Genomic DNA, 18,242 nt, shown 5'->3' with positions numbered 1-18,242 from the left:
ATCACATCGTAGAATAAGCGAGTACTTTCCTGCGTTTGGTGTTTTTCTTAATCTTTGAATGTTAAAATATGTAATTTACTGACGCGTGAGAGTCTGAGAGAATACAACGTCAACTCGGATCTCTTCCAAAACCAAAAAAATTCAAGATAGGTAATTTACTGAAGAATCATTTTGTAGGAAGTGGGTATTATTTCGTGAGTTACCCTGAAGAATTCTTCTAGGCCGAAGAATCTTTGCAACCATCGCCTCTCTACTCGCGTGCAACAATTATGAAATGCAAAGCAATTTCTCTGATATTTTCATTTTCTGATAATCAAGGCCCACAGGTTACCCACCCAAGGACCACCCAAGGTTACCTTAGCGAGGTCATTTCAGCCACTTCACTGGGTGGCGTGCTTGGTTTGTGGTGGTCCCTGGCGGGGAAGTAACATTCCCGTAAATCACCACGGTAGTGCGATTGTATTATAACCGGACATTTTTAGTGGGGACCCTTAAGCTTTATGAAGGATCCAAGGTTATAACCCCGCGGTTATCTTAGCGACGTCCATACAGCCTTGCAAAGGTTTCCATTCAATTGTTACGTATGCAGCTGTGGAGTCCCTGGCGAGGAAGTAATACTACCGTTAATTACCACGGGAGAGTTTTCTAGTTTTGGTTAGACGAGTGGTGCCAAATTTCACGTCATTTTACGGCCGTAACCCTTTCTTTAACTTTTAATCTGAGAGAGATGTTTCCCTTCTTTACCCTTTAATCATCAAAGCCCAAAACACCAGTCAATCGGAAATGGAATAGAGGCAAATATAAATCTTAAAAAAATAGTCGGTAAGAGTATTCACGAGAAAATAAAACGCAAATATGTATAGAGCTAATATTACACTTGGTCACATTCATTGAGGTGTTAATTTAGAATTCCGTGCGAAAATTAAAAAAGCACGTATGATTTAATATTCAAACCAGGGAATCATCTGATTAAAAACCCGATCTGGTTGTTCATATAATAATTGATACATTTTGTTTTAGCCAATATTTTTAGTTAACTCCTTATCAAAAATTATTTTGACATTTTCAATGACATATTCATTTTAATAAATCACTCGAGTATCTAGAAAATATTACGACCAATTCTCTATCTCCTAAAGAATATTCCAGTTTATTTAACTATCATTCCCTATTTTCTACAGCTAATAGTGAAGTGAGCGTTAATATTGCAGCTTGCGTGCGATTTCATTGGATTGGGATGAGACTTAATTTTTAAAATCAAATCCCCATGAAGCATGATATGGTTAAAGTTAGGTCTTCTATATACATACACCTATCTACGCATTACCTACACCTCGTTTAATATTTTACGTGGTCCAGGTCAGATTTAATTTGACATGGATGACATGAGATATGCTCTCATTAGACACTTAATTCTCATTGGATATGATCAAATTGCATCGTTAATTTCCATAATTGGGTCTACGGTTAGAATAGTGTAAGTATTGAATATATCTGTTTCATTTTTAATTTATCAGAGAGATGTAGCTGATATCTATCTTATTTATGAGAACGAGAATGCTTGTATCATTCATTTTATAGGATTGAGTAGTTGTGGAGGAATCTATCAAGCTATGAATAAATTGTTCAGGCTCTTAGCCATGTCGTGAATGAGGACGTGGCATGGATCATTTTTATCATCTACCAGTTGTTAGAATCATACACAATGATTAGAAAGGGCCACTTCGCATGTAAGCGATGGTTTTATGCTCGTAAAGTCTTCATGGTTGTCACAGGTTGTTCGTGACCAAACAGTATCAAGCAGGTCGCACTAGTGAATGACGTGTCGAAATGCGATGGAGCGAAATCATTTTCCTTACCTTATGGGGCCCAGAAACTCTTATAAGTGTATAGCCGTGACTAGGGTGCTTTATTCCTGTAATTTTGCGCGAAAAATATCATCGGCAGCCTTTTTCATCCAAGTATGCTATTCCGTGCTATCGGGCTTATCTGAATGGCGCCGCTATAAGATCTCTTAGTCTTCACGGCATTCCATCATTTTATGACATTGTTTTTATTGCCCCTCTGCAATCTAAGCTATGATCTCTGTAAATAGATGGCAACCAAATGACTGATATCAATCATTTCACTTTTTTACTATACAACCCAACATTCAATAGAAATGATGTATAATTTGATGTATCAATAGTTGTTTCATCATTTTAGAATAGATATATCTGCTTTGCATAGCTAATATTAAGAGACGTTTACGATTTTCGCAATCCGTATGTATTAGGACCGCGTTTTGTTTTGCAGGGGAAATTGCGTATAGATCAAGACACAAGAATTTTTGATAGAAGACGTAATCCTCAGGTTATAAGGTGTTTCTCAATTTACGGACAGCTTTTTAGTTTTATCCTAGATATACTGATTCTCCTGGAAAACATTTGATGATGTACTCTGTATTTATTCGTTATGGAAAATGTTATCTATAAAATTTAATTTCGATTGAAAACATGGGGAAAACTTACGTTTAACTTATTGAGGCTCTAAGATTGTATGACACTAATTAATTACGCGGCTTTGTTTATTTGTAGTTACCCTGCATTTCATGCCTACGTGTAGCTTCTGCTCGCATTCCTTTTCTGGCTACCTCTGTTCGCCAGGTATTGCGAAAGAAAACATTTGGTCCCATAATCATTCCATTGAACTCCACATTGCCAAAATGATAAGAAAACGGACTTAACTTTAAATCATATTTTACTACAAATTGTTCTTTAAAAGTTAAGACCATTGCCTAAGTGAAAAATTACCATAATATTAATTTTCAATGGTGAATATGAACTCCTGCTCTTCTCATGTAAGGCCATTATCAGTTTCTGCCCTCACGAGCATGCTAAAGTGTAATAATAAGTAGGACAAATTTCAATCCAAAATTTTCATCCTGGGGTAGAAGATTTAGCAACCATGAATCATTGAAGATTGCCTCAGAAACTAAGGCAGAAGAGAGGCGAAATGAAACTAACTTACAGTCAATATCTTTTGACATCCTGGCTGTCGAGTGGTCGCTATGAGTTGCAAGAGATAGCTACATACAGTGGTGGATCCAGGATAGGGACAAGGGGGGGGGGGCTTAGTAAGGGGTAACCTCCCAGAAGTAGTGGGGGTCCGGACAAAATTACATATAGACCCTATAGATCCGCCACTGGGTACATGGAAGGCTATGGATAGTAGTAAATGGATAAAATCATAATTGTTAGTGTTTGCTAATTAAGGAGTTAATTAAAGTCATTGAGGAGTGGAGAAGAGACTTTGAACGACCCAATATATCACTTCTTTATTTTACTATCGAAGTTTTAGAATTTTTTTGGAGAAAAAATCCGGCGCCGGGGATGGTTAAAAAAAAAAAGTCATTCATTAAAGTTTTTTTTATCCAGAGTACATTCTTAAGCAAAGTATGATTTCGTCCGTATCCTGACTTTCAAGAGTCGAATATTAAAAGTATTTGTGCTTGGTACGCCCATAGTTCAATGAATGCATAATTTACCAATAAAAATAAAAATTAATCCTAAATAAATATAATTTTTTCTTGAATTGCATTTACTTCCATTTTTATGAAAACCGTAATGACAGAGGTTGCAATTATAGGGCACTATGTAAATGAATGATGCCAAGCACATCCCAATAGTCTGACATCGCTCAAGAGACATCGGTGGTATTTGGCTGAAAGAAAAATTAGGCTAGTGATTGTGAATTACTCGATATTAAGAAGAATACAATAAATATCCGCTTACGAAAATGGTCCTCATTTTGGGATAGCGCGTAAAACATTTGTTACATTGATAATTGCCTCTAACCACTATTCCGAATTAATTTTGAAAATGGTAGTGCACTGTATTACCCGATTATATATTTCATCTCACACAAGGTCCAAAACACCAATTTCGCTGGAGTGGCATAACTTGGCTCTTTTATAGTCAACAACCAATGATTTTAGCTTCTATGAAGTCGTACACCTCAGCTCGGTTATATGATTTAATTTAGGAAGTTGGAGCTATTCATATCGGGACGGCTTTTAATACATGTTGATTTTGGCTGATAGGAATCTATTCAAGACTCAACTGTTGGAAGCCTGTTAATAGCTCATTAATATATTTTATTTGTAAATGCGGAATTGGCCATCGTGTTCCTCGAATTTCCCGGTATCTCTTAAATTGTCTATTTGTCTCTCTATCTCTGTATTTACGCCTTTTTCACTTATTGTTAATCATAGGATGCTATTTTCGAGTTAGTAGTAGTAGTGGTGGAACTGAGAATTAGAGTGCGTCGGAGGCTAGGTCATTTTGCACCACTACCCAATCATTTAATTCAAATGATATAATAAAAATGGTAATGGTAATAGAATCATAAGATAAGGACTGTAAACTTTAACTTCATAAAATAGGCAGGCATATTATCATTTTATTAAAAAAAGACTTATTTCTTTGTGAAACAAAATTTTGAGTTTTAACCATAGTTCCTCCTAGTTGTAAGTAAAATAAAGTTATTGTAAACAAGACTTAATAAGTCGTATTACTCGACGCGGATCCGGGGAATGAGAGTTTGAATCTGAGTCTAGGCGGGGGACCTTCATCTGTGGAATTTTCTCGCTTTTGGTAGAACCGGCCAAGAATATTACAAAAGAGTATCCTCAAGTAGGCCTCTAAACGTGTTGCCACCGACCGTGCATCTAAATGGGTTTTCGAAAGTCGCCACACGCTTCGCTGAGGGACAAAGTGATCTGAATTTCACGGGGAAATGAAGGTATAATTATATTTATTATAAAAATGGGTATAATTATGGCTTTTAACCAAAATTTATATGCATGATGATGAGAGATGCCAAATACATAACTTTTTAAAGCTATGTATCCTTCATCAAAGAAAACGAAATGCAATGATTGCGATTGCTAACCCACCATTAGCGTATTCATAATATACAAATTATTTGGTTTTAGAAATCCCAGACGAATGGCAACGGTCAATTTTAACATCATTTGAAAAAGGCCAGATTGGCGCCAATGGGATTCCGATCCACGTGACGTCACAGGGACCTAGTTTATATACGAGTAGATAGGAGTTTTACATCGTCTGAGATTACCAACGCATGCATGAGGCACAGAGCTCAGGGAAACATGTAATAAGAATCACCTATTAAAAATACCTAAGTTCGGAAAGTTTCCTTCGTTTGATAGGGGAATAATAATCCTTATTTAAGCCAAGCGCTACTAGCTAGCAGGGTACTCAGCTACCTGCTAGCAGCCTACGTCGTATCAGCGCTCAAGCCTCTCCCCAAGGTCATCTCACAAGGCGGCAGGGGGAACCAGAAATACGTCACTCGGACTTTTTCCCATCATTCCTACTTTTCCGTCGCGTTTTCGCGCGCTTGAAATTTTTCACTATTCGTTTAATCGCGAAAAATAGATATCGTCATTAAAAAATCTAAAAGTGTGAAATTCGTACTCCAGGAGTAATAATCTTTCGATTTAGGCAATAAAAAAATAATAGGAAACCACCCTATTGTTGTCCCCCCGCGTGCATTAAAATCAAATTTCAAAATCGCCACTCGCGGCGCTACCAGTCATCTATATCCACTTTTCACTATCTCGAGGTAATACACGGCGGTAATATGAAACTGAGCCAATAAATCATATAAACCACATATTTAACGCCTGAGGCACGATTGTCAACTAAAAAAGGCCACTTCCACTACGGTTAATGGTGAGAGTCACGCTGAACGAGATACACACCTATATTGGCGCCGCCGAATAAAATGCGTGCGAAACGGCACACAATATAACACTTAACCGCCATGTCATTTTGCCTCCTGTATTGGAATCCCATTGGTAATCACCATGAAATAACGAAACCTTGGTAGGAAAAAATAAATTACCATGTGGAAAAAGTAAAGATTCTTTTCCTAATTCAAAAGTCAAGATTCTATTCAACTCCAACGATTAAATGAATGGTAAAAAAAGATATACCACTGCCCACTAATTTTATTTAACAGCTTATTTCAACTAACTGTTAAAAGACTAACTGTTAGTACCTGATAATGATTGCAAGGCAATCGAAACACGTGTTGTGGGATGTTGTATTAAATTAGTGTACAGTAGAATATCTTTATTTATCATTCGATATTGTATTCCACGATATCTCTCCGGGAAAAGTTGACTTTATTCCTACGATTAAGGATTTCCACTAAGTAACGCCCGCTGCTATTGCTTATGAGAATTAACAGGTCATAGCACTCGGCGCGGGATCCGGGGATTGCGAGCTTTAATCTGAGGGAGGGAGAATTATCTTCGTCTGTGACATTTTCTCGCATTTGAAAGAACTGGTTTTCAAGTCACCTTTGATCCACGGACCTCCTCTTGGCGCCAGATGGCAGGGCGGTGGGCGCCCCCGCCGCCAGCGGGCCCTCGTGCTTAGCTGGCCCCCGCCTCCTCGCCGACACGCTGCCGAAGATGAAGAACGGACCGCGGGGGCGGTGCCGCTCCCCCATGCTCCCGCTCCCAGCGAGCAGGCCACCCACCGCTCCTAACGGTTGTCGAAGAGTTGGATGCGTCAAAGGTGCACTATCGGCCCTCACTTTCTCACACTTTGCCCCGTTGATTCATACACTCCTCACTCAAGCACGCACTGGGCAGGAATAGAAGATAAAACTGTACCATCGGTATCACTTTCAACAGGTAGTCGATGTCACTCCTTTCACTTCGAGTCACCTTAGACCGGATCAGTCGGCAGCACAGTGGGGAAGTGACTGGGGAAGGACTAGAGAGTTCTTTTCAGGACCGATTATGACGTCGTGTTGGGTGATGTGGACTGACTCGAGGCAGGGGAGAATAAAGGGGGCGTAAAGCTGCAAACTCTCGCTCACAGAGATAATCCAATCCGTAGCTAGGATAGGAGGCTACCTATCATATTCCAATGCCTCACAAGAGCACTCACGGTGGACTCCATGCATAGAGTCGAAGCCACGCCCACCAGTGTAGACTTATTCAGGATTTGTGGCGATGGCTAAAAAGACACGGAAAGAATGAGGGTTGTTTGATCATAATCTTCCTGCAGCGGTCCTATGCATGGAACGTAGAACTTGAAAATGGTGCGGTTGCTCGAAAAAAGTTTTCTCTGATTAAGAAATAATCGATGTCGCGAGGAATTAAGTCTTGCCTTTGCACTAATATTCTTCTCCTCTACCTAAGAATTTTCGCTCACACCATTCGCTCATTTTGAGTTGCGCGGAAAACACTGTTTACCAGTTCAGAGATATCGAGAGCGTAACTAATAATACCTCACGTCGAATTTGAAAAATGTTCCACTTTTCCGTAATAATATCAAATTTATCACCCTTTATTCTCGGGAACCTACTATCTCTTGACCCCTCTCACAACATTCTTACCCGTTACAAAAAATGAAAGATGCGCACTATTTCATCACGAATCAAATAATCACCCCATTTCCGTGAGCGGGCGAGTATGAATGAGTGACGAACTGAAAGCCAAAGGGCCGTGTCCGCCGAAGAGAAGCTCTCTCTCCCCGCGAACTAAACTCGACTAGGAACTACGAAAATTTAATCAGCCAGAAGCGTCTTTGAGTGCGGTCATAGAGGACGGCATCGCCCTTTTCTCTCACATGCATTCTTTCAGGAGAAAAGATAATCAGCTATGATTTGTCAATGACCAGTTGATGCGCTGAGCCTATGCTTATCACTGTGGACATAAATATCCTGTGTACTATGTCTTACTCTGCGGTCACAGGGGATAATATAATTTATTTTTTATCTCGCACTTGAGTGCTCAACCCTAAGAGAAAGAACTAATATGAGAAAGTATTGTCACTCAAAGCACTGGTCCTTCTTTGGAGACATCACTGATTGTCCTCAGTGCGGTGTCCTCCTGTGCGAACGTGATTTTGAGTTCGGTCATGGGGGATTGGATCGCTCCATTCTCTCGGATGTAATCTTTCAGGATGCTATATATAGTCAATGATCACTGGAAGCGCTGGGTCTACGCCATCCACCATAGACGAGAGAAAATATCAATGAACACAATGCCACTTTTAAAAAGTCTTACTCTGCGATCATAGTGGATTGTATTAGTTCCTTCTTTCATCTCGTTCCTAAGTCCTCAACCCAAAAAGAAAGAACTAATATGATAGAGTATTGCCACTGCACTGTGAGAGTATCGTCACTGCAGTATTAGAGAGTATTGTCGAAGCACTTGTCCCACTCTCCGCCCCTCGTTGGAGACATCACCGGTCGCCCTCAGTGCGGTGTCCTCCTTGGTGACGGAGCCGTGAATATTCTCCTCCGCCGCTGCCTCTCTTCCAGCCGGAGGGCTGCGTCGAGGGCCGCCAGCAGCGAGGGGTGGGCCGCCCTGGGGGGCCAGGGGGCGTCCCTCGAGGGCCCGACCCCCGCTTCCTCCCCTCCCCACCCCCTCTCAGCCCTTTCCCGCTCCCCCACCGGGTGACTTCCGGCCAGAGGGTAGAGCGACGCTTGGAGGCGGTCGCCTACGACGGTCGCAGTTGCGACGCTGTTGTTGTTACCGTTCCTGTCGCCGCTTTCCACGCGGTTGTTGTTGTCGAAGGCACCGTTACTGCCGTGCGAATTAGGGGTGGCTGTTAAGTTACTAGTGTCGGTTGGAGTCCACGGAGCTGGGGTCCGGCGGGTGGTGTACTTCCTCCAGGGCCACATGCCCACGGCCCGCAGCCGCTGGTCACGAAGGCACAGGGTTCTCCACGCGTTCAAGGCTCTCAGATCTTCCCTATTCTTCGTCTCTTGGATTTAATTGGATTTGGTTTCCTAGGCAGATACAGAGTGATGGAATTCACGAGTCAGGGTGAAGCAGCGGTTGTATTCGGCTGGTTGTCTCGCAACTGACGGCTGCGTATCCAATGCTTCTGTCCGTGACGCTTATCCAACTATCAATATGCCAGCCTCGCTGATGGCATCGAAATATGGCGTCTTTTCTCGATGAGAGACTTCAGTTCAGTGTCTATCGACCTCACGATCTTCCGCACAGACAGAATACGCGCTCAATCTCGGCGATCTCCAAATTCTTATCAAACTTATGGGGGTCTCAATTTTTCTGAGAGCCGAGATTATCTTGGGTTCACCACGGTGAATATGTGAACGGAAAGAGAACTGGCCGGAGGGAAACTCGGCGTTTTTCCCTATATCCGAGCCGCGAACTCAGAATCTATTCCGTCGTCAAATCTTCCAACTTTTTCCCAAACTTTGAATTGTAAACTAGCGAACTCGCGCTGTCACCGCCAACTTCTACCGCCGCGCACGGTCTGAGCTCCGGAACCCTCTCGCATTGGAAAGAAAGGATAGAAGCGAAATAGGCACGCGCTTCGAGTGCGTCAGTCACGGCTAGGGAGGGGGCGAAGGAGACTGTCCTCCCACGGGGCAAAAATCCACCTCCGTCGTTGGCCCTTCGCTGGCGCCTCACCGGCGTTCGTTATCGGCCACCTCTCCTCCCTCTCCCTGTCAACGCGGGTGACGAACACCGGACCGCCCCGGAGGCGAGAAACACCAGGCCCCGCAGACAGCAGACGATCGCGAGTCGCGGCACTCATTCGTTTTCCGGAGAGTCCGCTGGAAGTTGAGGGGGTGGGGGAGAGAGAACACGAACTCCTTTCCAAACGTCCCCAGATTAATGGGATGGGGGAAGCGTGAAGGGCACGGTCCAGAAGAAAGGGTCGAAAAAGGGCCTCTTGTCTTCGGGCGTGCGACCTGAGAACGACTAAGGTCGTTTCCCTTGACTACGCGATATGGCTCCTCGTCATCGCCTCCTCCTACCCCCACCATCCCCCCCCCACCCACTCCCTCCCCCCTTCCTGTTGCTGTTGCCGCCTCGGGAGGTTCGTGGGGTGGGTGGAAGCCATTCCTGGAGCTGGCAGCGGCGTATCTGGGGCGGAGGAGGTGGGGGAAGGCTGTGGGAGGAGGGAGACAGGGGAGGGAAACCCACTCTTTCACACACACAAACCTCACATTAGAAAGTCAACAAATCCACGCGAGCCAACAGAAAACGAAAAAAATATATATATGCCAGAAGTAGAAGAGATTGTGAGGGGGATTTGGAGATAGATATCTGCATGCAGAGCGATCTGTCCTAAGATATGACAGTGCTGGAATGTTACCCTAATTGGAGGAATGATTCAATTATATTGAATTTGCCGCCGGCCTTGGTGGCGGTGGGACTACATCCTTGCATCCCAACTTGAAGGTCACGCTTTTCATTCCCACCCTTTCCGGTGTTTCTTACCGGAGGCAGGGCTGGGCAGTATTTCAAATATAAATGTTTTAAAATATGTACTAGAAATATATTTGTAATTTGTATTTGGTATTTGTGTTTCTTGTCGTAGGCAGTATTTCAAATACAAATATTTTGAAATACGATTTTGAAATACATTTCTTATTTGTGTTTAATAATTCAAATGCAAGACCTGAACGTATTTTTTAGTTAAAATTAAGATTTTTGGTATTTTCTCATTCTAAAATGTAAAAAAAATAAAAATACTTTTGAAGTAACTCTGATTACACTTCTGTAACACAATGCTTCAGAGATTACTTCATTTTAGTCAGAATCGTTTTCTTCATGTTTGCAGCTACCCATTAAGTGTCAGGGCAGGTTATTTTTTTTGCAAGATATCTTAGTTTCCATACCAATGTATTTTGTATCTTAATAAGTAGTTAAAATGCTATTTTTTAGTTCGCTTTTGAAATACCGAAGTCAAAGGTATTTTGTATTTTGCATTTCAAATACATTTGAAGCGGCATTTTGATTTCAAATACTCATCGGCCTGTAGTTTGCCCAGCCCTCATCGGAGGGTAAGTTTTTTACAATGGTCAGTTGTTACTTTTCTCGATGTGGAAGTGTGGACCTTGCGAAGAGACTTTTTTTAAGGTCATGAAAATAACTATGAACAGAAATAAATTTGAGGAACCATGAGAAGGACTTCATAATTGACAAATTATGATATATGATAATAAGTAGGGGAAATATATATCGTGTAAATAATTCCACGAGATTGGATTTGATAGCTGTGCAGCAAATAGTAATGCTTGGATTTCAACCCTTATGCAGAGTGACGAGGCCCAAGAAGATGCGCCAAGAGTCTTGATATCACTTATTCATTCTTCTTAGCGTTCATCAAGCCACTTTATCTCTGGAAAAATATTATCATTTTTATTTTAGAATATTCAGAATTAGTATCCTCTCAATCGCACGTCACTCTTTATTTATTTTCTTTCCTTTAAGTTTTCCTTTCTTTAAGTTATTAAAAATAAATTTACTTATCCTGAGTAGTGTGGTAGTTGCATATAATACTTGTCAAAAGTTGATGTTGATGTTGTGAAGCTGGTGAAAAAATGTTTATGCTTAAGGCAGGATTATTCATGATTTGAACAAATGAGACATATTTTACGCCGAGCAAGAAAAAAAGCAATCAATTTAATTGGATATGCATAAACACAGAGCGAGAGAAAATTCAAAGGTGTCATCCTTTAAAACTGTTTTTCATAATGAGCCCATGTTGGTGTGGAGCTGATGATGATATAAATTGCTCATATGACAGGGTTCAAACCATGGCTGAAAATTGACAAATTTATCTAAAAATTTCATTCTCTTGCAAATTTCAATGATTGCTGATATTTTGGTGAAATAACAAGTTATAGTTGTATGTATTAATTTCAATATATGGGTTGTAAAACCTATTTCAGAGGAAATTGACAATTTAATGTAAATTTTCCAAGATTTTATGAGATTTCAATAATTTTAGTTGTTTATGGCGAAAAACCTAGTGCTGGCGGTGAGTTGATATCGGAATTTTCAGTGGAAAAACTATTTAAGTGCCAATAATACTTTTTCAAATGTAGATTTTATTGGTGAAGCAAAAAGTTATGGCTCTATGTATTAGTTTAGATATGCTGGTAGCGAAACCTATTTGAGAGAAAATTGACGATTTCATGTTAATTGCCAAAGCTTTAATGAAATTTTAATTATCATAGATGTTTTTGGCGAAAAACCTGGTGCTGGCGATGAGTTGATATCGGAATTTCCTGTAGAAAAAGCTATTTCACGCAAAAAAAACTATTAAATGCCAATGATTGCAGATTAGATTGTAGATTTTGTTGAAATATGTGATTGATAATATTCTGGCTCTATGCGTCAATGTTTCGAGCAAAACCTATGTGAGAGAACATTGACGATTTTATGTAAATTGGCGCAAATGCAATTCGGAAATTATTAAAAAAATTCAATAATCATGGATGTTTGTGGTGAAAAAAAGAAGTGCTTACGGTGAGCTGATATCGGAATTTTCAATGGAAGATAATTAATCGTAGCGGGCGTAACTTGGTGGAAATCCATAATCGCAGGAATAGAAGGATCAACAACTTTGCTCTTTCCACATAGTGATTTATTAACACCGACCATGGTTTCGTTACAGAGTAACCTTATCAAGCTATCTTAATCTATTTACCTGAATTTTCATCTTGATAATGTTACATTGTAACGAAACCATGGTCGGTGTTAATAAATCACTATGTGGAAAGAGCAAAGTTGTTGATCCTTCTATTCCTTCAATTGAAGAAGCTATTTTTAGAAATGCTTTTCTTTTTTTTATAAAAAAAGCTAATATAAAAGTGCCAAAAAACTCGCTGGTGATTCATCCATACACTATAATCGAATGTCAGCGGCGCGTTTGCGCTGAGCCGTGCAATTTTAGGTCCAATAATATAGCGACTCAGCGGATCGGAAGTGATTCGATGCGATACAAGAGATCATTCAAGAGCGCGGGGTCGTGGAGGACATGGCGTCGCACGGCGGTGGCATTAGCTGCGTGTGCGTTCGCCGCGGCGAGAGGAGTCGAGTTCGGTTGTCTTGCTAAGGAATGGGTACGAGTGGGAGAGGGTTTTTCACGCGGGATTAACTCCGAACGGCGTTTCATCGCCTCGAAAGGGGAGGCGGAAAAGAAACCAACGACAGCGAACCGGCGGAGAGAAGTCACGAAGGCTTCACATGTGGAAAATCGATGATCACGAGAGAAGACGAAAGAAGAAAAAACTCGTTCGGACTCCATTTCCATTAAAATATTACTCTCTCTTTTTCTACTTTTCTATTTTTGCCATGGCACCACTGTGATCCCTCTCGTGTATGCAAAAGTTGAGGAGGTTTTCCGAGAAACCATCTCATAAGGCCTATTTACACGGTACATTTACACGTACGGGTTAATGTCTAAATGTATGAAGGCGAGAATGAACGCCAAAATGCACCGTGTAACTACCCAACTTGTGCGAATGCATGCACAGGAAATAGAACCTGTTCTAATTTGATTAGTGCTTTCGTACATGTTCCGTTCCGGTCCACAAAAATCATTCACGCAAACGTACATTAACTCGTACGTGTTAATGTATCGTGTAAACAGGCCTATACGCTAGGTTTGCTGTCAGGTAAATTTGTATGCATAGAATATGCAGTTTCCGACGTAATTCGGTGTAAATATTTAATATTTAACATAATTAGAGTACTCATCTATTTCCACACTTCTTTATTTCAACTGACCCAGGCATTGGCATATAATGCCATTTTCAAGGTTTCGTTATGTTAAATTTGGATGTAGCAATAATCAATCCAATTTGTTGGGTACGTTTTTTTACCTCGAATGATCTCCAAGAATTGCTGTATACATCAGACAGATAATTCGGTAAATATCTCATGTGGATAAACTGCTGTTAAACCACGGTTAACAAATTCACTGGAATGAAATATAGGAAGGTTCACAACATGAAGATTGGTAGTATATGAGAGCAAGAATAGGTTTGCTGTGAGGTAAATTTGGATGTGACAACGATTAATCCAATTCGCTGGGTACCAAGGCTTTTTTTTATATCAAATGATCTTCCAAACGTCTGTATACATGAAACAGTTAATAAAATTAACATATCATATGGATAATTTACCGTTAAAACACGGTTAATAGATTCTCCAAAACTAAATATAAGAAGTTTCACGCATTTACGTTAGGTAGTATATCAGAGCAAAAATTCTTCATTTCCTTAGGTTACAACAAGCAAGGTTATTTAAAATAGCCGAAGTGGTAAAGAATAGAATTGTTATTATTCTTTATTATTCGCGTTAAAGAAGAGAATTGTGCTATAGAAAGGGGAATTGGAGGGAAGGAAATCGATTAAGTTCACTCTGAGTAAATTTTAGAAAGAGATTGGCTCATTAAGATGTCGTGTTTTTTGCTGTGGAAACATTATAATCAGGATAGAGGATTAGGTTGGGTGAGGTGAGTGAAAAATGATAGATAGGTGGCAAGAAAATCAAATAAGAAGGTACTTGTCGCGGTTGGTGTGAACTGGAAACTCATGCGAATGAGGGGGGAGGTTTTTTTACCCACATTTTTGTGGACGTAATTTTTTTTTATTAAATTGCTCTTCCAAATTGAAATAGGTTTTCATGGAGTACTTAAGAAGAACTCTGGCAGTCTCGAATGAATTTCCCTCTTAAATTCACAATAAGGCCTATTCCCCTCCTCACCCTCGTTAAGCCAACATTCTATCCTTTAACACTGTTTCTAACACTTTTTTGTTGGAAACAGTGGACGCAATGGGAGAGGGAATAAAATTTTGATAAAAACAATGGGAGATTAAGGAGACGTTAGATTGTATCAGAAGAGAAAATATATGCTCTAATTAAGTTTCCTGAAAAGATCCGGGGAAAATCGTAGATGGAGACTTTGGCTCCTCCTTCCCCCCACATCTTTCTCCGCTAAAGCCACCTCAATGGGTATACGTATAACTACGTTGAAGGAGGTATTTAGAGGCGACTGAAGATAAATCCAGTTCCTAAAGGAAGTAAATGGGGGAAGTTGGAGAGAACAATAATAGACTATTCAGATGAAGGAAAAGGCTGCTGTAGAACTGAAGGAGTCGCGTGAGAAGGTAATTGCTTACAACCTTGGAAGAACATTCTCATAAAAGGATGCAGATTTCATTTAAACCTAACCAGCGGAGTCGGAGCTATTTTCGCTATGAATCCTTCTTTAAAATAGGCCTGGCTCTTAAAAAAAATTCTCAGATATAAAAAAGCCCAAATTTTTGCGAATAAAACTGCGTAAAGAATATTTTGAGAAAAACGATATGTAAATGAGGAGGTGCTAGGATGTGCGCCAGAAGGAAAATGTATGCTGGAATTAAGTTCTCAATTTGACCGAAAGGGTCCGGGGAAAATTTTGGAGGGAGGCTTCGGCTCCTCCTGTCTTCCAAAACTCAAAACGATAAGCTTAAATAAACCGGTAATAACTGTCTAGAATATAACGATCAGTGCTCGTAAAATTACCGAGAAAAAGTAATTTGTCTCAAAAACAGTTACTTCGTAAAATAAGGAATATATTACGAGCATAAATTACTGATTTTAAAAGTGATCAGTAGAATTAATGTTACAATTAAGTACTTCTTGTAGGATTGTCCACTCTGGAGACCACCTAGCAATTAGATTAAAGGAGTGAAAATTAGGAATAATTTAGTTATAGATGTAGCTAAAGTTGTAACTTGCGCTCTCGTACAATTATAACAGCTGTAACAGCAAAAGGGGCGTTATATTTTGTACCCATCATTAGTAGGCTAAAACATAAGGGTGACTGAACCTAAATAAGCCAATTATGGTATTAAGGGATTCGAAGTTATCTGTAGGCTTAGGTAAATAAGTTAAATCGGTAAAGTAATCGTATATTACGAGCAAGTAACGATTCCTCTTTCATCGTAAGGAGTAAAATCAAGTGATGGGGTGAGAAGCTATGGGGTACAAGTGATTTTTTTTCTAAATGCAGGGAGGTTCAGAAATTGATCGAAGAAATATACAAGAACTTGGTTGCCAAAGAATATGAGTGAGTCTCGGTTTTGTGCTGACATCAGGTGGAAAATCAAATGCACTAATAAAGATCTCGTTTATCTCGTTTTTTTTCTTTATCTAATCTATGTATGCACCTAACTCTGTTTAGAGCAAAAATCGCTTGTATCCCTTGGTATCTCACCCCCACAAGTAAAATTAAATTTCGTAAAAATGTAATCTTTACAAGTAAAAATTGAAGTAATAGTAATCGTCACAGGTAATCCGATCGCTTTCACTCGATTACATACCAACACTGATTATGGTCATGCCGGCGAATGTCGCCGCCAGTATATTGCTGGGCATGCAATTTTCCTTGCGCAGTGAACATGAGCCATCGATCATGGGAGCAGGGAAGCGCGGCGCGAGGCGTGAGATTGAGGATGCGGAGTGGAAATGACATCACGGGCCCGAATGGAATCTCTCACGCCCTCACCACTTCCGGACGGAAAGGAATTATGAAGAAGGCCTTGGTTCGGCGTCGCACGTGTCAGGCGGGCTGGAAATTGAGGAAAATAGTGGAGATATTAGAAAGAATGCGACAGAAATAGAACGGCAATGTATTGCGAGGCTATTGAGGAACGGTGAAGGGCAAATCGAATTGGAGGATCGCCGCTGGGGATTGATTCAGACATATAGTCTATATAGAAAATATTTCAGTCCCTGCCTTCTCCCTTTACCCTGCGTAAAATAAGTGTGCCCTTGCCACAACCAAATTTGACTATGTTTAAAAGATGTTTTTTGTACGTAGGACCAAAGTTTTTTAATTTGTTACCCCAGTCATGCTGTATTTCAAAGTCTTTGACAAAGTTTTTGGAAAATGCACATTTTTGGCTTCTCACTGAAGAAAGTGCAGAACAAATATTGTTATAAAATATTGATGTAAACGAATTATAAGTACTACTTTAGTTGTTTTTTCATGTACGCACTTAAGCTTTGTTAGTATGGATTATCAAGGTAAAACAAAATGAGCACTATGTGTAAAGCATAATGTATTATTATTTAGGATGGTAGCCTCAAACAGGTTATCCTTCGCGGCTACCTAAAATTACTCAATTTTGCTATTCTCATGTAATTTGTGTGTGGAGTAATAAAATTATTTATTATTATATTATTATTATTATTATAGTGCTCAGAGAAAAATGTGCTACATTAAATTCCATACTCAATGGAAAGATGCTCGCTGATTACATTTCTCTCGGCATCACAGGATTAAAAAGTTTGGATACTAGATTTATTTTGACGCAGCTCCAGAGTCCTCTCTCTTTTCCGCTAGCTTTTTCATACCTATATATATTTCTTCTCTTTTACATCCTTTACAACCCGTCATATGAAACTCATTTGGGGCCGTCCCTTGACCTTCTTCCCTTCCACCTGCCCTTCCGCTATTGTTTTCATCAGGCTATCACGCCTCACAATGTGGCCAATTAGATCTTCTCCTTAAGGTTTTTAGAAGAGTTCTCTTTCCTCCCACTCTTCTCAGCACTTCCTCATTGCTCAATCGGTTGATTCGTTATATCTTCATCATTCTCCGGTTGCATCACATTTCGAATTCCTCCACTCTTGATCTGCTGCTTGTCAACTTCCAATACTCGCTTCCATGGAGAAACATGCTCCATAGGCAACATCTAATGAATTGCTTCCTTATTTCAGTGCTTGCTTTCTCAGATTTACAAGAAATTCTTCTTATTGTAGAAAGCCGTCTTTGCCTGCGCTATTGACTAGTTAGGAAAAATATAAGGGAGACAAGAAAAAAATAGGGATAGGCATAAGTGCAATAAGTTAGGCAATTTGTCATAACGGAGTTTAGCATAGGGAGGTTTCATTGGCAAGGCTGTGGTCAGAAAGAATTTTCTGGAGGGAAAGAGATGCAGTTAATTTAGATATTAGGTACATTTTGGGGTAGCTAAGTGGGACAGGTACTTTTAGGACCACCTCTGCCCAAACTCTCAGTTGGGTTTAAACACCTAAATCTTGCTTGGTACTGCCTTGTAATTTTGTAGACCGGGCAGCTACGGGTCGGTGCGCGGCTAATTCATCTGTTTATTGTATGATGGATGGCCACTTATAGTAAGTAACCTCTATATGACCTCTTAGTAGGAATTCCTCCACGATTTCTCTCTAAATTTCAGCTGAAACTTTGCGGAGAAGTAAAATGAACTTGAATGTCCACTAAGGCTTTGTTTTAGTTCAACTGAACAGTTGTAAACCACGCATAAGTTATATTGTGTACTAGACTCAGGGCCGGTTAAAGCGGTAAGCAAAGTACGCGGCCGCCTAGGGAGCCAAAGGATGAGGGCGCCAAAGTGCCCAGTCCAATATT

General features: G+C 40.3%; 1 protein-coding gene across 1 annotated transcript in view; it reads right to left on the bottom strand.

Moving 5' to 3' along the window:
* The window catches only part of LOC124164995, a 46,955-nt gene extending 38,524 nt beyond the window's left edge, over window positions 1-8,431 (bottom strand). The window contains exon 1 of the mRNA XM_046542233.1: window positions 6,371-8,431. Within this exon, the coding sequence (XP_046398189.1) occupies window positions 6,371-6,522 (152 nt within the window). The 5' untranslated portion in view covers window positions 6,523-8,431. The remainder of the gene's footprint in view (window positions 1-6,370) is intronic.
* Between the last annotated feature and the right edge of the window lie 9,811 nt (window positions 8,432-18,242).

The sequence above is a fragment of the Ischnura elegans genome, chromosome 9 (assembly GCF_921293095.1).
Source record: "Ischnura elegans chromosome 9, ioIscEleg1.1, whole genome shotgun sequence".
In the NCBI taxonomy this organism is placed as follows: Eukaryota; Metazoa; Arthropoda; class Insecta; order Odonata; family Coenagrionidae; genus Ischnura; species Ischnura elegans.
This window is presented reverse-complemented; position numbering and strand designations above follow the sequence as displayed.